Here is a 21669-nt window from a genome sequence, read left to right as displayed (position 1 = left end):
TGAGTGACACTGTAGATATTTTCAAAAATATTCGAAGAAATAGTACATACACGTGTAAATAAACAATAAATAAACCAAATCGACCATTCATCTGAGCTAAAAAAAAATACACAATTAGTAAGTTCAGACGTTTTCGTGTATAAATTTTGATAAAAACTTGCAATATTTTACAAGTGCTAGATCGAACGATTTTTATCCGTTCTTTAACGACAAATAATTGTATGTGTAAAGATCGGATCTCAGGGAATATACGTGTTTCGACAAATTTGAATAAACAATTCACAAGATTTATTTCCTTTATGATAGTATATACCTACAAAATTAATTGAAAACAGTAAATACTTAATTAAAATTAGGCAAATTCTTGCATGGGGTTAATCCGGATCTGCCAGGGAACGACAAAACACCGATATTCTGTTTGTTAGCACCGTAAAAATTATTTACTTGACGGATTCACTCATGTGAACTAGTGGAACGTAGGGTACAAGATGGGGTCGCAGGTAGTGTTGTCCGAAAACAAAAATTATAACACAATTACGAGTTATTTGATTTATACGATGTTATACCTCCTACGATCTTACCCCAACGCGCTTACACCGAAAAATTACGGACACGGAATCATATTATCAATATAATCCAAAGCCAGCAGTGAAGAGCAACAAACATATAATGTATGTAGGATCTAAATTTAATTTCTTATTATTTTGTAAAACGGAACGTACAGATATGAAACGAAGGTGAGTGAAAGGGATAAACTAGTAGAATAAGGTAGGAGGGAAAGAGATAGATTCAATGGTAAGAATAAGTGAGTGGATGAAAGGGAATGAAAAAAAAACATTAGTGTAAGTAAGACGTTAGACTTAAGACAAGAAATAAATTACGGAAGAAAAAAATAAATAAATGTGTATCTGGAAAATCCCCTGTTGTTTTGGAAGTTATTGAACACATCCCACATGTATTTTGATAGAGCCATATTAACGGATAAAATTATACACAATAGACCAGATATAACAAGAATAATAAAATAGCATACATAATCGACGTAGCGGTACCCAACACTCATAATTTACAGAAAACTAAACCGAGATGATTATCAATTATACAGAATTACGAGAAAAAAATAACCCAGACATTGAACAAAGTTCATGTACCCCTGGTTCCAATACGGATGTAATACCAACATTTTCTATTTAACTCTATTAAGGTATTACATCTTCCTACAAATTCATATATTAGTATGAAATTATTGCAATGGAATATTACAAAAGCAATTCAATGCAAAAATAAAGGCTGACGTGTCATCAGTTCGTATAAAAATATAATAATATACCTTTTCATATTACTAAACTTTAAAATCAATTATGTTATTAGTAAGCTTGTATGTATATACACGATTGAAATAGCGAATAATGCAATAACAATTAATAACGCTATTTTCTTACTAGTTCGGTATTGAAACTTATCTTAGAATATTTAACTACATGTTACTATGTATTTAACAACAATTTAAATTAATATTGAATGCGTTATACTATTCGAAATGCTAGGTTTCCCGTACGCAAGAATTCCTGGGGGCTAATCCATCGTATTGTGTATTCTGCGCCAAACAGGAATGTGTAGGCTGCGGCCTAGGGCGCTACATTTTTTTGTACAAATAAAGCACACAGTAGGATTTATTAACTATTTTATTTGGTTGAAAACTAAGTTTTTATTATTTTTAGCAAAGTATAAAAAATATAATTAGGAATTCTAAATATCTGCACGGCGTCTTAACAGTCTGTAATTAAGTTAAAGAAACAATAACTTAATTTTTTATTAAATTTAAATACGCTTTGATTCTCAACATTTGTTATTAATCCCAAATAAAAACTTCTAAACAAAAGATTATACCGCCTCCAAAAACACTAAATACCAAAAAAATATTTAAAATTAACTATATACTGGACACCAATTTTGGAATCAGTGACTAATAAAAATTGCTGTATTGGACAATAGTGGCGTTTACCCTCAAGCAATATTGTTTTTGGCCTCATTTATGAACATAAAGAAAGAAAAAATAGAACAAAAATACTAATTCATTTCGCAACTGCTTCCATTCGTAACTAATAATGTCCAAGTGCAGGCTTTGGTATTTACCGCAAGTGTCTACGTGTGTACGTGTGATCTCTACGGAACGCTCTGATGCCGCATATACGAGCACATTCAATGCACGCATCGATATTTTCATGCACCGTTGGGTCTGAATGCTTTTACCCTAACGATATCGACATGGTGCTCACAAACGTACCTTCACACTCCTACATTATAGGATATTTCCTCGGGTCAACATTTTGCATATCATCTTACTGCTAAACACTCTTTGGACTGTTAAATATGCTTTCTTGTGAATGTAATAAATCTATTTTTGTATTTCGAAAAGATAATTGTGGTCCAGATTTCAAGCTAGGTCCATTTTGTAGAGAGTAATTTATTTACAACGTGAATCGACTAATATAGTATTACTGTTGATAAAGAATCCGTCGTAAGTCGGTTAGATGTCCGTGAATTTTGCACAGTCAGCAAGACTTCCGAACACGGATGCTCAATAGATACTTACTCTACAGGTCTTCAATCCTCGTTCCACTCGGTTAAGATCATTGGCGCTTTTACAATTCTTTTCGCAGTATGAATACATGTGGCCGGTGGTGATTAATTCACTTTTGCAGAAATTATGACATAAAAAGGCGGCAGAATCGCAATTGTGATTAATAAATTTCAGTAAAAGTTAAATAGTTTTTACTACAACGGTTATAACTTTTGAGTAAAATCGCGAAACCGCAGAATCTAATTACCCTTGTAAATGAAAATTCGAACCGTTCTTAAGAAATCTAGTTGGCTAAAACCATGGAAATCATTTAAATCACAAGTTGAAAATAGCAGATAAAAAATAAAACCCATAGATCACAAGCATCTAGCTAAAAGCAGTCTACTAAAAACTTATAAAAGTAAACCAACTTCGGTTCAACAAAAGGTAGCTCGCGAAATGACGCAGTAAAATTCCATACACAATATTGTAGGGACCAAAGCATTGATATAATAATATGTACACTGTTGTAGGCGGTAATGCCGTGCTTTAGCTAATTCTCTGTACGGCATGAATGGGCGAATTCAATAGGGCTGCTAACATTAACTAACGTGGCGTAGTTTATGCGCGATCAGCGAAATTGATCTCTATTGACGCATCAATATCAACAGAGTTATCTTAACACGCCTACAATAGGTTATTGTTCATGCTCCTCAATGGTTACTGGTTAGGTGTTACCTTAAGATACATATTTATTTAGTTCCACTGGTATAAAAATCGAAAGTTCCTCTTCTACCATAACGACGTGGTTTCAGAGGAATGTTTTACAAAAATGCAAAAAATAAGATATAAATGAAAAGCGTCTTACTTCGTAATAACGAAGAAAATTATATATATATATATATAATTTTCTTAATCTTTCATAAATATAAAGCAAGATAGCAAAATTAACATTTCAATAGGTTTAAAGGAATCTCGGTGTTTAATTCAGGTACCTAAAAGAACTATTTTTTTTTCATAATATAAAGCCAGTTTTTGCGAGCTCTTTCGGACACACAAAAAGGATTGCCAGATATAAATTTTACGGTCAAGGACAAACTTGGGTCGGACATGCCGGTGACTAAATTTTGCTATACTTATGGCTCTTACACCTCAGGGACTCTGGATGTTGATGCATTTTATCTGCTAACCCGTTTTAAACCGAAGCCATACTACCGTATATAATTTGTCCTACAAAACTTCTAACGATATGATGAATTTTGACATTAAACAACATACCCTTCACGACCATCGTTAATCTCGCTAACTCTTCCGCCATGTAATGCCTCCTTTGATCTCTGTTAACAAGAACACAGACGCCACTCGAGTCTAACTTCAGGCCGGTGAAAAGTTGACCACTTTAAATGCATCGACTTGTTTCGCTTTACGTGGGAAAAGACGAAACATGAACTCAAACATTGCAAATATATATTAAGTGTGCGAAAAACCTGACAACGATATCATCGACCGGCCATAGACGGGTAACAATCAATTACCGACATAAATGGTGTCAGCGTTTAGCGTAAGGTTATATTTATAACAGCGATATTACTGCGTAGTGAGTATAAATAAATAATATCAGCCCTGTATTATATACTTGCCCACTGCTGAGCACGGGCCTCCTCTACTACTGAGAGGGAATTAGGCCTTAGTCCACCACGCTGGCCTAGTGCGGATTGGTAGACTTCACGCACCCTCGAAATTCCAATAGAGAACTTCTCAAGTATGCAGGTTTCCTCACGATGTTTTCCTTCACCGTTAAAGCAAGCGATAATTTACAAAGTATACACATCGCCCTTGGGATTTGAACCTGCGGACATTCGTCTCGGACGAGACGGAGACGAATGTCCGCGTAATGAGTACATACATATTATTTTACTAAGGTTATAAATGCGTAATTTTGCGTTTAGATGATTGTTAGAAATTAACGTAGAAACCATTGAACGGATTTTGATTAAAATTGGCATACAGATAGGTTAGTATTGCTCTCAGTAAGCCATTTGTAACCAGAAAGGTGTTGCAAGCAGGCGGATTTGTGAGCAATGCCTAGTTGAAAATATAATTTGCCATGTATGACGTGAATTGAGGTGTGTTATTAAATTAGACCAGAAAATAGTTACCAACTTATTTTTAGCATAACACATTCGTATTTGTAGTTTTGAAAATTACAAGTAAGGTTTAAAAACGAAATGTCAGGTTGCTCACGTCACCAGTTTTAAACACAGGGACTATGATATATGGTAATTAGTGCGTCCCAAATTAATTCCCTGCACAAACACGTCTGACATTTTACATGGTAATCAAAACGGAAGAGTCCATTAAGGAAAGGTTTGCGATAGATATAATACGGTTAAACAACCCTCTTAGTTTTTATTTATAGTTGCTAATGCGATGGCCAGTTAATACTAAGACCCGTACCTATGTTATTACCTAAATAGAAACCTTTATAGGATCACTTCGTCGCCCATCTGTCTGTCAAGACCCTTTTTCTCACGAACATGTAAAGGTGTCAAGTTGAAATTTATATCAAACACTCAGATCTAAGGGTTCTATCACTGCGAAAAATCAATTTTGTAAGTAAACGCGAGCAAAAGATATGTTTATTGCGATTTCATTGGGGAATCAAAACCTATTGGGTTCCTCCTGTCGATTTAGAACCATGAAATATGATAAGGACAATGCCATGCAACACATGTAAAGAAAAAATCTGAAAACCGTAAATATGTATTTCAATGATGAAGTAGACCAGTTTGTAATGGACCCTCTGTGTGCGAATCCAACTCGCGCTTCTCCGGTTCTTTTTTCTGTTTGTAGCTGCAAATCCAAATACTTTTTATAAGCTTTGTGTTTTTATATTCCTTATTTTACTCACCGCCAGTTGTCGCAATGCCTTATTACATGGTACAATAAAGAATACGGACACTCTTAATGTACCCGTAGTGCCTTTAATAATACTATTCCGAGGACAATAATACAACGTTCCTCCATCTCCGTTGTCTTGTTACTGAACGTTTAACAAAGTTAAAGGTACTATTCAGTAATAGAAAGTGAATACTAACTTTCCGGCCTAAGTATAATTACTGAGTAAATTTATCAGCAAACTCATTAGATCGTTACGAAGTCGCCTTTGTTTCCAACTCTAGAGCCGGTGAACATTAAAAAGTTAAAGAAAAACTAATTCAACACAATTACTTTTTATAACTTAACAATTATTTATTTATTTATTTAAGAACCTCCAACGAAGGATACACGGCATATAACAAAAACAATGTCGTAGCATTTTTACAATTAACAATGTGACGTGCCTCTTCAACTATGTAGGTATATACTAAATACATTAATTTGTAATTGTGTTAATATATTTCATGTTCGACGAGAAACAGTTAGAAATAATCAATTAATTGTTTAATCTTTTTGATTGGGAAATCTTTAGACATTCTCAGTCGTATACCAGTGGCGAAGGATCTAGGATGACACGATTTCCTTCACAAACTTGTTCAAATAATAATAATGAAATACTATACATTAATAGTTAGGTAGTGTGACGGAATAAAGCCCGGTTCCTAACAAAGTCCATTCATATTGTTGGTATTATTTTATAAGTTGTTTTATTACAAAATAGTGATATGTTGCAATTGAATCAAGGATATTATGTTTATTTTGTTTTCATAAAAATATTTTATTAATACTTTAAAATTATGTGGGCTTCCACTGGTGTCGTTATCTAGATCTATACTTATACATAAAGCTAAAAATTTTGAACGCGCTTATATCATCAAAAATTTGTTAAAATAGGCGTCCCGTTTAAAATTGTTCGCCCAGCACTGTCGTATAAGAAGAAATACAAGTATTGATGTTGATTAAGACGGATGGGATATAATCTTGGGACACTAGCTTTCATACAGTATTGTTATTTATTACTCACTCAAGCTTATCCTGCTATTCTATGAATGGTTTGGGGACATGTATAATAATGGTCTAGCGGCACGGTAATAAGTTTTTACTGCGGATAAGGCGTTTATGAGCTGTGGACCGATAACTTTTCTCAGACCGATAAGTTCTTTTCTTAAGTCGGGCAACACTTTCTGTATTTTTATACGATTTGCTCAGGACAAGATCTCACAGAAGGGATTGACACAGTAGAGGGGGGGGGGGGGGGGGCGGTTGATGCTTATTACGCGTGGGATATTCAGCCAGCAAAATGCTATTCTGAATTTTTAGGTACTTACTTATATATTGCAATAATTTTGATAACATTTTTAACAAGAATGAGTTTGGGAAGGATAGCATAGATATAAATTTTTGAAACAAATATCCCGTTATAAAGTTAGTCCTATACATATCTTAACGAAAGGGGTGTGGCCGTGGAAAATAATATGGCGTAAATTCGTTTTAAAATCTATAAGTAAAATCTACCAAGAGTTTTAAAGAGATAAATTTTTAGTTTGTTTTTTTTTATGCGCCCATCAAGGGAACTGAAGTTTTAAAAATAATTCTATATTATCTCTGTGTACTAATAAGGTACATACTATAATAGGGTACGTTTTAACGGAAACCATTTTGCTCCAGAGTACGGTACGCCCAAAGAAATAATTTCGTCCGTACTTTTTGTTTATAAACTGTGTGGATTCGAAATTTATTGCGGTCAACAATACCTCCGGCCATTTTGCAAGTTATATTGATTTCTAAAGAAAAATATTCAAACTCTCATCGAGTTGGCAGTCAATTGCCTTATAACCTCGGGCGCATATAAACCGAGCTATTGAGGCCGCGTATTTAGCTTATTCAATTATTTACAACTGTTGCCAATCCGTGATTAGTAACTGTTAAATATGTAATTATTTAATGCAAACTCGTTGACAGTCTTAACGCACTGACGTCTTTATTGTGACAGGTCTAAACCTGCCAGTCATATATATAACATTTCTCCCCCATAACATAAGAAATATTAAGGTACAACTAAATAACAGAACACAAACTAAAATAACAAATTACAAGTCCATACAAAAGAAAGCTCTATAGGCAACTCTTTGTTTTTGGCGTAATAATCTCTCCGATTAAGGTAGGTCAATACCTGGCCTTTGCTCCGAGGAAAGTTGATTCTCAGTTTCGTGAGCAACCTGACATTCTGAACCTGACGTCACATGAACGCACTGGTTTTCCGAATGTGATGTCACAGCCTCAAAAAACTCATCATCAGAGCTCAGGTTTGGCTGAAGCGGTAATTCGGCTGGGGCCTCGGCTAGTGCCACTTCATTTTCTCCAGCTGGAGCCTCGACTAGTAACGAACTTCCTAAATATTATAACGTGGCGAATAATTTACTAATTATTAAAAATAATTTTGAAATTGCAAACCTACCGGGACAGAAATGGTATCCTTATATGTTTACTATCTTGTCAGTCTGTTTAGTGTGGCTCTATGTATACAATACATAAAGTAAATAAATTGCGGCCGTATCTAACATTGGAGTGTAAACCTGTATATTCCAATTAATGCAAAACGACCAGCAACCAAACTTTATAGGTAACTTTAGGTATCTCACAGTTTCCGTCATCTTGAAAATTGTCCATAAGATATTTAAAAATGTAGTAGAGTAAAAGAGATAATCTTTTTCAGACACCATAAAAAAACTCAAAAGCATGAATAATTCAATGTTGCAACGGACGTAATCACCTTCGGTTCGATCCTCGGGTTTATTCGGGAATTTATTGCCATTGGCTTCCGATGACGCGACATGCGCGCTCCGCCAATCAGAGCGCGTGAATTCCGTCGGTAAAATGCTTGAGAACAATCTCAAAAGTAGTATAATTGTCATAGAGTAAGGGAAATGACGTGGCACGTGACACAATAGGAGCGTTGCAACATCATACATATTTTTTCAACATTTTGTTATATAAAACTATTCAATATAGTCGTTTTACCTCTACAAAAGTTTAACTTGATTATAGTATGTAAATAATCAAAAGTTATGTAACTGTCTCAGGCTGGGAGCCCTCCTCACACTCGCTGCATTTACAAAACCACTGCGCATTGATATCTAACTAGACATTTGTTCAAATTTTATTTTTGTGCGATGTCAAGTCACATGACATGAAACACTACAAGCCATATTATAGGCGCTCTATCTTTAATACCGTGACCTTTTATTTGTTTCAATTTTATTCACCGCAGTCTCGTTCTCGAAGATGAGGAATTACTATAGGTATCTATAACAAAGGTCAAATAGTTCGCGTGATCCAATTATGCCAAGAAAAAGCGCTACAATAGTATGACCGCTAGTTTTATTTCATCTGAGTTCGATATTTTCGTAACAAACTCATGTCATGCCTGATATAGAATGATAAAAGGCCAAAAATGATTTTATGATATTTTTTAAAAATTACGCATATCCAGTCGTAATTTCAATGAAGCTTTAAAAGAAATATTAATAGCTTTAACATCAGGGAATGTTAGCATTCGCCTGATGTTAAAACTTAAATGACGAGGTTAGGCTCGTCTCGTCATTCAAAACAAAAAAAAAGTAGTTTATGCGTTTCGATTCGTGATACGTGACGCCAAAGACGGGAGATACACAGGCAATTGTCAAATTCTAGTCGAACTTGCTATACAGATAAGTTCATTTGACTTTTCAATATAGTCCTTAGTGTTACTGTTCCAATAATGCTATTACATTTTGCACGTTATCGAAACAATATTACAGGCCAAATTTCTGTTGCATTCGCTGTAAAATGTTGTTGAAATGGAACAAAATGGGCTAACAATGTCTCCTTAATGAGAATAATAGGTCGTTAATACAGTGGAATAAAATTATCGCAAAGCTGTGCAGACAACGTTGTCCGATCGGAAACAAAATTCACAGAGGAAAAATGGTATAAAATTTTACGATTTTTTATGTATTCCCTTTTTAACTCAATAGTGTATCTCTATACTATTTTTTATATCTCGCTCAAACATAAAAATAAAAATGCGTACTCTTTATTACATTCTTGTATGGGTATTCCGAAATATTTTCTTTTCCTATGAAAAATTTCGGATGCATTCCCGTTACGTGGAACGAAATAAAAGCATAAAATATTCATGTAATCAGCTTAATTACTTTCCAACGTTTTATTGCGCTGAGAATTTTCGTGCCCGTCATAATTATTTACATAAAGGACAAAACTTGGTTCCGAGATTTAACGTGTCACGAAATTAAAAGTAAATAAACAAAAAATATGCAAATTAATGTAAAAAGGTACGCAGGAGTTTTGTAACCCTAAAATGTTATTGCAAAATGTCATTATGGGAGGCATGGGTGGTACGAAGGACCGTACCCTGCTCTAGGAGACAAAACAAAGGCTTGGAGCTCTAGTACTAGGACACTATTCGTTCCGGTCGAATGTACCCGATTCCTGCCCCAAGCAGTTTATACGTGTTTAGGTTCAAACTTACTATATTTGTAATTCCGTAAATGTAAACAAGAACTGTGTTACCACTTTTCAATTATATCCATTGTATTTGGTATAATTCTATTCCAAAACAAATGAAACAATATTTTATAACTAAATGTAGGATATATTGTTTAAAAATAATATCAGCCACGTATTAAGTACTGTCCCACTGCTTGACTCGGGCCTCCTCAGCTACTGAGAGAGATTAGACCTCAGTTTACCATGCTGGCCTAGCGCGAATTGGTAGAATTCACATACCCTCAAAATGCGTATATAAAACTTCTCATATGCAACTTCACGATATTTTCCTTCACCGTTAAAACAAGCGATAATTCATAAAGAATACACACATAACTAGAGAAGTTAAAGGTACGTGCCCTTCCGCTTTGAACCCTCGGCATTCGTCTCAGCAGTCCGTTCCACTCCCAATTAAGGTATCATCACCTCTACTTTCATCTATTTTAGACAAACAAAATTAACATCTAAGAGAAAAGAGAAATAAGTGGACATATTTCATACATATACGGAACTGACTGCTGAATACACTTCATACCATGCTTAATAATAATATTATTATGTTTCAATATGAGACTATAATATTCATCTACAAAACATTTTATTATACGAAGCGCCTTTTTATTTCTTTAATAGAAAGTAACTTAAAATATTTTTAAATCTGATTACCCTGCTTATTTTCTAGAGGTACTTAGGTATATAGAAGTTCTGCAAATTTATTTACTTTTTATACACGAAAGGTTAGAAACTAATATATTTTTTTCTCTTTGAACGACTTTTAATTCGTTAGGTAGAAACAGAATTTTAAAGGAGAATAGATAACAAACAGTGTTAAGTAAATTCAAAACAAACTTAAATAAATAAGTTGCTTTTAGAACGTTCACTGAATGGCAATAGGGTTTCAATTTGCGCACTTCGAATTTTAAGTGAAATTCTAAAACCGTTGCTTTCGCTGGATATAGCTTCTATTATTCTTATCATTATAATCTATATCAGACCATTGTATGGAGCAACTTTTGTCTTAGGTATTCTTAAGCATAACATGTACATACATATCACACACACAATATATTGTGGTAACGTTATCACAATTACGGTATACGATACGATTACATTAGTTTTAAAGAGTGCTGTCCTTCACAAATGAATATTGATTCCCAAAGTGGCCCAGGTGGACCCTCAGGAGTCCACTGGAGACTCGACGGGGGTCTACGTTGGCGTGACCAAAAAATGGGGTTCACAATGTGAAAGCGAAGGTCCATGAAAATATAGATACATTAAACTATCTATCTAAACCAGATGATAAAGAACTAAAATGTTGGCTTGGCTTCATCTCTCAATGTAGGCAGGTAATATTTCAAGAAGCTCATCCACTAATACATGTAAAAACTTGCATATTCTAGGGCATATGGTAGAAATTTAGTTACAGGGGATCCACCGGAACATTTCGAAAGTGGTCTATGAGAAAAAAAAATGAGAACCGCTGGTTTAAATCATCAAATTTTCAAATATAAACCACATCCATTATAATAAGCAATTTACCCTCTAATGGCAAAAAAAAATACATATTACATAATGTTCTTCCTGAATTCTTTTATCAAGTATAAGTCAACTGATTAATTCTCGGTTCATCAACGTTAGTTCCGTCCCATAAACTCCAATTCTGAATATCTCATTTGTGTTTTATCCATAAAAAGGTCGTGTATCGTGCATCGAATCCAGAACTTCACGCCATTAGACTGATCCAGCCGCCACACATATGTTCTCAAACACTGTAAAGATTTTTCGGCGTAAACAAATATGTAAAGATCACAGATATTGGTTTGGAAGGGGTCGAACCTGAAACCTCTTGTATCACCTCATCAGCCGCTATACCACGAAGGCTTTATACCAACCAAAATACCCCTAAAGTTACTACAAGTCGTAGTAATTTCAAGGGTCACGTCTCCCGACCTTTCACCCGCCTTTGGCACGAGTACCTCGCTGCCAAATTACTCGATCTCGCACTAATTTTACAGCGGCCTTTATTTCCTTCACGATTGTTCCCAAATAATCATCAAGCACAGTAAGGACATCCCTATTTAATTACATAGTTATATAAAAAACTGAATTGATGTTTTCATTTACCTAAAGAACGGGATTTTGTTTCATTTATAAAGTATATTTACGGTGGAAATATATGAATAGACAACATTTTTATATTAATTACTATATATACATAAAATGTGGTCGTTTGATACGAGTACGAGTCTATTTCGATTAATTTTCTCAACGACTGGACAGAATTTTATGATATTATATAAACTTTCGTTAAGGAAATATTTTATCAGAAGTAAATTAGGTTATGTTTAATTCCGAAAATATATGTGTGAGGTTACTTACTGCGGAAAAATTAAACTTATAAAACCTGATCTGTTGGGTATTAAAAATGGTATAACTATACTATATTTTATATTCCGGCAAATTATATTTCCTATAGGACTTTTGTTCCAGGTTTCACGCGTTTAAAACTACTAGTGCCGTATGTTGTAAGGAAGTTTGTGTTGTCATCACTGTTCATACAGAATAAATTCTGTACCCAATTGAACCGCTGCTCAATGTCCACCCGCGAGGCGTTTATTGTACTAAGCCAGTCTAGAATCCAGACTAGTCCAGTAAGACAAAGAAGTAAATAATAAGTAATCAGTACTTACATATAAATATATAATTCCCGATTCCGAGCAAGGGCTTCCTCTACTACTACAAGAACTTAGGATTTAAGCTCGCCTGGCGCGTGTTAGGAGACTTCACAAACCTCGTAATTCCTAATTTTCTTTATCCTTCTGAAGTCCAGTACTAAACGTAATGCTATGAACATATCTCCTCGAAATATTTCCACTTAAAAGTGGGCTGCATCCAGCGAGTTTCTGCGACCTCTGCGAGCTCATTTCTCTAAACTTATAATAACGTTTTTATCATAATTTGATATAAAACGAAATCGCTTTGCTGTATACGATGCAGTGAAAAATAACTGGAACGAATATTGTAAACATATACAATATACTATACATTGTATATTGTTAACTCGCCCGTAAAGCAATAACGAGATGCATGTCGCATTGAAAGCATACTATACAATCCTTGTATTTCCATGTAGTTTTCTGTTTTAAATAAAATCAGAACAGTGAATATTTTCAATTACTGTTTTCTTTCTTTTAAGTTGCGTCTCTATCATACAAGGCTCTGCGGTGTTTCAATTGTTTTGATAAACTTTAGAGCGATTGCAGAAGAACGTATTGTCAGAGCTGGTATGTTGTAACTGTCTAGTACTACATTTAACTTCTCACTAATATTATAACTGACAAAGTTTGTGGAGATGATTGGATGTTTAGAAGTTTGTTAGATGCAACGCAGAAACTTCTGAACGGTTTTGGATGAAGTTTACCACACAAGTAAACCATATTAAAGGTTTGCATACAATATGCAACTTTTCTTTATAAATCAGCTTAAGACATAACACTATTTAGTAATACTGATTTTCCATCATTGTATTTTTTTGTTGACGATGTCGGCCGTTGTTGACTTTACGACGCAATCATGAAAATTTACCGACTTAAGTTATTGCCATATTTTACGGCATAAAAAGTATCAAAGCAATTTATGTGTCATTTGATTTTAAATATACGCATTCACATTTTCTTTTGCACAAACCGAGTTTTTAATGCCGACCTAATCTCATTACTGATACGAGAACGTAAAATGCAAATATATGCTTATACTGTCGTTCTTTCTGCTTAGCTGGTTGATTCGCTCCTATATAAACTTTAATTTCGAGCATGACGGTGTCTCGCTTTATGACGCTTGGGACCATTTTTTTAATACAGTCATTTTTTCATTGAGTATGAGGGTGACATGACTCTTCAGTTTTTTGAGAATTACTTACAGCATTTGTGTCTTATACACTCCTTATGTCAGATTTTGATTATTTATGGGATAAGATAAAGGTCCATAGTAATATGTAGAGAAAAACACACATTTTATGAACATATGTATTAGGCTGTAATTTTTACAGTATTTTAATTTTAAATCGTTTACGTATGCTAGGCTCACTCTACCTCAACCAACACGTGGACTCGTCCTGCTGTACTTAGAAATGATAGGTAAATAAAGATAGCGGATTAGATAAAGGCAAATATTATAAAGCCACATTTTGATGTTAATTTACTTAGGTACAACTCCGGCTCTCGTATTGTATCTCAGAAGACATCTTAATTGTACGACCAATATTTGGGTCCAAAATGATGTGGACCATATCGTCTTATAGGGACGTCATATAATTATTTTAGCCTTCCAGGGATTCTGAAATTGTTGCACAAGATCAGTCAAAGCTTATAGAAGGTAAATTAAATTGATCATCATTTTATCCGGGAATCGTCCACTGCTGGACATAGGCCACCCATTGAGCGCCATAGGGTCCGGTTCTGGGAAATAGAAAGTAAATTAAAATCGTTATAATGTTTTTCACAATACGGCTACAAAGAACGGGGTTGACCAAGACGGAAGTCTCGTTGAGCCCTCCTATGTAAGAATTCTCACCGCCAGGCAAGCAATTTTAAACTTTGTTTCGCCAAAGAATTATATGTCTTGAGTCTTGATTATATATGAAAGTGTGTGTGTAACCAAGATATAAAGAAACGAGTATTTTTAAAATGGACTCAGTTTTATTTCGTATCGAGATAATGGAATAAATTTATGCATCCGATAGAGGATGGCTTACGTTGTGATTTAAAATTCTATGTGATATAATTTCATCTTAATGCATGTATATCTTACGTCTTTTTTATATGGTCCATTTCTAACGTGCTATCGAGCGATTTTAATTATAATCAATTCTAATTAACTTTGCATAGATCATATTAAAGTATTTTATATGGTTGGAGATTCCTTGTTTGTATTGCTTGATTATCGCAATTACACTGCGGAGAAATGAGACTTTATTGAAATCGGCCATTAATTAGGTTATAGAGATATTAACCCGCATAATTACTTAGTTTTTAAGATTCACGTCTAATTTATGGCTGTGACACATCAATAGAGATGTTACATTACGCGGTATTACCTCGCATTATGTAAAACAATGCACACGTTAGCGCGAATGACGCGCGTCGAACCATTAATGCGAAGAAAATATTATACATTAACATTTTTTTATATTTTGTTTTAGCATAACATTTATGTTAAAATGCATAATATTTCGATAATTTCATTTTATTTATGCTCCACGAATTGCGATATCTATGCCTCAAGTACTACATATATCATTTGTCCGAAATGGTGCAACGACGTGTATGGAGATTTTAGAGTTATTACACTAAAAATGCTTTCTGAAAACTCTTGCCTCAATTGAGCAGGTAAGGACAAGTATAATGTTACATTATTAAGATGGAACCAATATGTAAAATAAAAATGAAAAAAAAAAACAAATAAATTATAGGCAAGCCATTACGCCAAAGCTTAAAACACCCTGTGGGCAAAATAAAAAAGTCATTACCAAGCACCGTACAGGAGTAGGGAAAAAAACCATTAAAGAATAAGTAACGTACAGTACATGATCAGTCTAATCATGTTACAAAAACTTACATAGCTTCTCTACACCAGATAAATGAACTGTGTTTTCCTGAAGCGTACTTCATGCTAGTGAAAGTCACTAAGATGACTCGAAAATAGTAACTCTTGTGAAGTTGGTTCACATTGTACAATTAATATTATAAATAGAACATTTGATAGTAATCAGTAAGTTAGATTTATTATGAATACTAGATAATACAACCTCATATCTACCGTGCCTACGTACTGCCCCGTGGTCTGATTTTAATGATTTTTTTTGCATCCAATTACGTAAGGCTTCGGATTGGTCCCATTTTTTATTGGTATAGGACCTTGAAAGAAGACGCAGAAGAAATTCTTCCAAAATCGAATAAGATTTTAATGATTTTCATTGTACCGGGTTCAATCAATTTATAAGTTACGATTATAATCTTGAATGAATAAAAAATATTCTTATCTAAATCGAAATTATAAGAGTAAATGAATTCACATTGTTTCGTAAATGTTATCGATAGCGCTTAATTAACGTGAAGTTATTAAATAGGTATGTATTTAATTTTTAAAGAATTTGTTTAATAACTAAATATTTTTTACTCAATATTTTACGATGTGGTTATTTCAAAATTAGATTTAATCTATTTGTATTTGAGCATATTTTGTTATAACTTACATTTCACCGAAGTTATCAATTCATCAGCTTGTAAACAATAAAGGCCCGCTTTTATCGTTTATATTCGCATTCCTTTTATTATAAATTCCATTTGTATTTTGAATTTTAGACAAAACAAAGAAATTATCTGATCAGTTTGTTAGCATTCTCAATAAATTCTATTAGAATGAAAAAAATTTGCAGAATTTTATTTTATAAGTATTCGGGCCGAACATTTTTGGTCCAATGATGAGGAACATCAGGTAGGAACATCCAATAGCGAAGCCAAACCATCAAATACAATTGTTTTGTTGATACTCAGGATATTTATACATGCAAATAAAATAAGTTCAGTTTGAGGCTGGTTTTTTGTTTCGCGTTTCTACATTTTAGAGTATCACGTTTTACATTTCATGAAGCCTGTTTCGTTATAAAATTATAACGTTGTTATTGTATTACATTTGTATAATGAATATGTTTTAGCCCTACAGCTAAGAAATTACAAAATATTTGTGGAAAAAATAATAGAATCACCTAGCAGCTAAAAACCTTACAACATTTTTAAGAGAATTTTCATTATAATTATGTGGAAAAAATAACAAGTTAGCAGACAGAACGCACAAATCCAGCAAGTAGAGCAAATTAATTTAAACTAATAGCCGTCTAGTGATTGAAATTCGAACTTTGACATTAACAAAGTAAGCCATATTGATTATACATCATTTTTATTTTTGTTTGAACGCGCTAATAACAAGAACTACTAAACCGATTTTTTATTTCCTTAATAGGAAGCTACATTATTCCTGAGTGCTATTTTTATCCCTGGAAATGTAAAGCGGGACTTTTATCCCGGAAAACATTTTTCAAGCCGCCGGAGCCGCGAGCAAAAGCTAGTCATTTATATTTTCGGTAATCTTATGATAAGAATTTATAAACAATCTACATTATGGCTGTCGTTTGTGATCGCCTAACGATTTCAGTAGAAAGCTCTCTTAAATTTAATAATATTGCGCATATCTACATATTTCCGTTACAGCTGCAGTTTTTTAAGATGATACCGATTAAAATGATACATTCTATTTATAAAAACAGAAAATTATATTTTAAATACTTTTTTTAATATTGAATGACGAGACGTCACACGACCGATATCACATAATGTGATCACCTACATACCTAAATAGTAATATTAGCTGCACTTTAAATTAAAAAGCATTGCCTAATTATTGTTCTATACTCGACACCCTTCTTTGATGTTTTTAAATATAGTTTATTACAAACAGCCTCAAAAAGCCAGATCATATGTGAGAGACCGCCTGGGTAGGTATGTGCCACCGCAATGTCTATTTAAGCCGCCAAGCAGCAGTGTTTAGCCACTGTTTTGTTCCGGTTTGAAGAACATTGTAGCCAGTGTAACTACTGTACATAATAAAACTAAACATCTTATGTCTCGGAATGGCAAACGCAGTGGAACACAAAACAATACTTTGTAATACGAGTTGGATGGTGTTTCTACTGTTTATGGGCGGTCGTATCGTTTACCGTCAGATGAATCTCTTCTCGTCATTCAAAACAATGAAAAAAATCTCGTATCGGATATAAAGATGGGAAACGTCACCCAGCCGAGTACCTAAGACTGTACACTCTGTTGGCTGTATAGCCAAAGCAATCACTTTGATGAACTCATTGTCACAGAGCAGATTGGATGACGACATATTTGCTGATGAAGTTTATACCTTTAGTAAAAAAGTATACGTTTCTTAGTCATACAAATTATAGTGAGTCAACTTTAATAATAATAATAATATCAGCCCTGTATTATATACTTGCTCACTGCTGAGCACGGGCCTCCTCTACTACAGAGAGGGATTAGGCCTTAGTCCACCACGCTGGCCTAGTGCGGATTGGTAGACTTCACACACCTTCGAAATTCCTATAGAGAACTTCTCAGATGTGCAGGTTTCCGCCCTGAGGAATGGGGGCGTTTGGAGAATTCCACCACGGTATCCCCTGCCTGTCGTAAAAGGCGACTAATAGGGGCCATCGGGGGGTCGTCGGCGGGCGGCTGGGGGCCGTCCGCCCTTAGTGTACGTTGTGCACATCTCGCACATTGTGATGACCCCGGGATGGACGGCAGCGTGGAAGGTAGGCCTCATGCTGCCGTTGACGCCGAGAGCGTCCTTCGGTTACGCGGGGGCTTCTGAGCCCCCCCATAGGAGTCGGGCCGCAACAGGCGGCATCGCGCAGGGACGACTGCGGACGAAAACTTAAACATTTCAGTCAGAGGAAGCCCACAGTCGTCCCTAATGCGCCGAAGACGGCCACCGCGGAGTTTTAGTTGGTATGCCGTGCGTGTATATAGGTTAGGGACTCGGCCCGGCGGTCACCCGAAGGTCAAGATAAAATCCGGGTGGCTCAACGCCGGGCCGTAAGGCACGGTGACCCCAACATAACCGCTCAGTCGCCCCCCCCGAAGGCTGGGCGGTAGTCATAAGGCACTTTCTCCGCGAAAACAAAAAAAAAAAAAAAAGATGTGCAGGTTTCCTCACGATGTTTTCCTTCACCGTTAAAGCGAACGATAAATTCACAAAGAATACACACATGATTTTAGAAAAGTCAGAGGTGTGTGCCCTTGGGTTTTGAACCTGCGAACATTCGTTTTCGCAGTCCGTTCCACACCCAACTAGGCTATCGCCGCTTAAGTGAGTCAACTTTACCTACAAAAATTTAATGTTCTTATTACAAAGTAAATTTAATTATTATATAAGCGTTTAGGGGTACTAACACTGTAAGCTTATTAATATAAGTACCATTTGAAAATGGAACACACGTAAATAAATACGTGTGTTCCATTTTCAAATGGTACGATAAACTTAAAAGTATGATAGCTTTGTGGTCTACCACACATCAAAAAATAACTTACCTATATGTAAAAATACAGTCTTCTTGTTGGCAGATCTATGCGATGGTGTGTGTCATCTCGCAGTTCCAGGAGTATCTGGACGGGCGCGGCACCGCTGCATTTGATTATTCCGATCGGGTGAGTAATTCATTTTGTAGATCTATTTATACAAATAATAGGTTTGTTTTTCTCAAAAATTTGTTGTGTTTATTGAAACCCAATTTTTTTAGCACATAAAGAGTATTTAGTTATAAAATGCTTTTTACTCGTCTTCTATGCGTATTATTTTTCTCTTCAATTCTTGACACGAGTAACGGTATGAGTTTGTATAAAAATAGCGCGCTAAGCTCCTGAGTTCGAATTCCTGGGCCTAAAATAATGATGACTGAGTTTTTCCATATTAAAAATTACTCAGCGGCAGCGTTGAGTCTGGAAGTTGGCGGTGTGATACCCCTTTGATCCGGAAATCACGTAAATCCGATGGTCCCGCACCTGATTTCTGCCCGGTCATGTCGGATTACCGTCTCATTGGTCTACGCGAGTGGAAAAACAGTGAATGCACCTGTTTATTGCGCACACACTTGTGCACAATATCTTCTGCGTACGCGACTGATTTCCGTTGAGATTGGCCACCGCGGCTAAAGCTTGGCTAGCAGGCATTCATTCACCTTTACCACACAAACATGAAGAAGATAACAAAATACCAATACACTAAACAACCCCAACATTTCCCAGTAATGAATATCTGATGAACCTGGCTACTTGAAGTTAGTCGCTAAGCAAACGTAGAGTTTCCAAAGCAACTCGATATTGGCGTAGTTTGTCGCACTAAAAACTAATATAGCTAGCCGAAGAACGTTTGTTCGCAATATGATGGGATCCAAGTAAATCCAGTAAGGCTGTCGATACATATGTATAAGCGTCTGTGGGTAACGAAGTATGAAAATTGCGCCCCGGGCAGACAAGATTTAGTGTTCTCGGCCTGAGATAGATGTTAAGGCTATTTGCTAACGAAGAGATTTTGCGACGCCCCTTAATGAAGAAAATTGAGTGTTTAATTTACCGACAAATTAAACATCGAATGTAATTTAATATAGCCTTTATGTTTATTAATAGATTCGTTATTGGAGTTATTATACTGCGTGTATAGGAAATTTAATATCAGCTATTTTTAACGCTACTTTTCACACGTCGTATTGATTTATATTCCCTTAATATATTCAATTGCTGTTATCAACAACCTACTACTTTAAAACATTGTTAGTACAAACTAGCTTTTGCTCGCGTCTTCTCCTAACTACGTTTTTCCTGAATAAAAATCCCAAGAGGACCGTGCACTTTGTTGGGATAAAAGAAGCTTATGCCACGTTCCAGTCTCATTAAAATCGGATTTAGACCGTGATTGTTTTAAAATTATAAATTAAGCGCAAAGGGCTCACACACCGCCGAGCTAAGGCGAGCTCCGATGCCCGGATACACTATCTAGTCTGATAGATGTGGACCTTTTCTTCATACGTCTGTAATGCGGACTGCGTATTGTGCCAGTTTTTGGGAAATGCATAATAATAATAATATCAGCCCTGTATTATACAGAGTGGTGACGACATAACGACATTAAATGAAAACATGAACCCTACTAGTTGATCAAAACACTCTAAACTTATCAAAAAAGTTATTACGCAAAACTACAAGAATCTAATTTTTCAAACAAACTAAATGCGAAAATAATCAAAATTAAACACACCAGCCTTTATAATATTGTTTACTAACCTCATCTGACCTGTAGGCACTGCACGTAAGAGGCGTACATACGTACTTATTTGGCGATCCCTTTTGGGGGTAAAGTTTCATTCATGAACGTAATCTAAAAAATGGTGGTCATGGTCACTAGGTTCACATTTCATGTAAACACTTGAACATTTAATCAAAACTAATACACACGCGTACGAACTACAAAAGAAATGCCGACAAAGAGTCGCCGCCGCGCCGCGCCGCGCTGCGCCCGCACAGCAGCATCGGCTGATGTGCGTCTTACAACTTACATTATGATATTTTTTTTTAATAATATTGAATTTTGTTTCTAATTAATAGTTTAGTTTATCTATCCATACGTAACGCTGTATAGAAATGTAAGAATATTTGAGTAAAATAGTAATCATTCGATCGCGCTGTTGTCGAAAACGAAGGTTTTCGGTAGCGCTTCCCTTACATCTGGTATTTTTGCCTACACTTACCTACATGTTTAGACAAAAATGTCGAATTGACAACGTAGCTATCTTACCAGTTTACAAAACAAGTGGTGCGCCTCGGCAATTTTTCTTTGCTAATAATAATAATGTTATGTTTATGGTGATTAGGTCTAAATACAATAAAATATTGATATTATTATTTCTAAGTACCGAGTCGCACATTGTATTTAGTTGTATTACGCATGTAGGTAAATGAAATTGTTTTGAGGTGAATGACCTAATGAACTTGCGTGGC

General features: G+C 35.1%; 1 protein-coding gene across 1 annotated transcript in view; it reads left to right on the top strand.

The window, feature by feature from the left end:
• The window catches only part of LOC115448606, a 160978-nt gene that overhangs the window by 100413 nt on the left and 38896 nt on the right, over positions 1–21669 (top strand). Inside the window, exon 7 of the mRNA XM_037444047.1 lies at positions 19240–19323. Coding sequence (XP_037299944.1) covers positions 19240–19323 — 84 coding nt within the window. The remainder of the gene's footprint in view (positions 1–19239; positions 19324–21669) is intronic.

Source organism: Manduca sexta, chromosome 27 (assembly GCF_014839805.1).
Source record: "Manduca sexta isolate Smith_Timp_Sample1 chromosome 27, JHU_Msex_v1.0, whole genome shotgun sequence".
Lineage (NCBI taxonomy): Eukaryota > Metazoa > Arthropoda > Insecta > Lepidoptera > Sphingidae > Manduca > Manduca sexta.
This window is presented reverse-complemented; position numbering and strand designations above follow the sequence as displayed.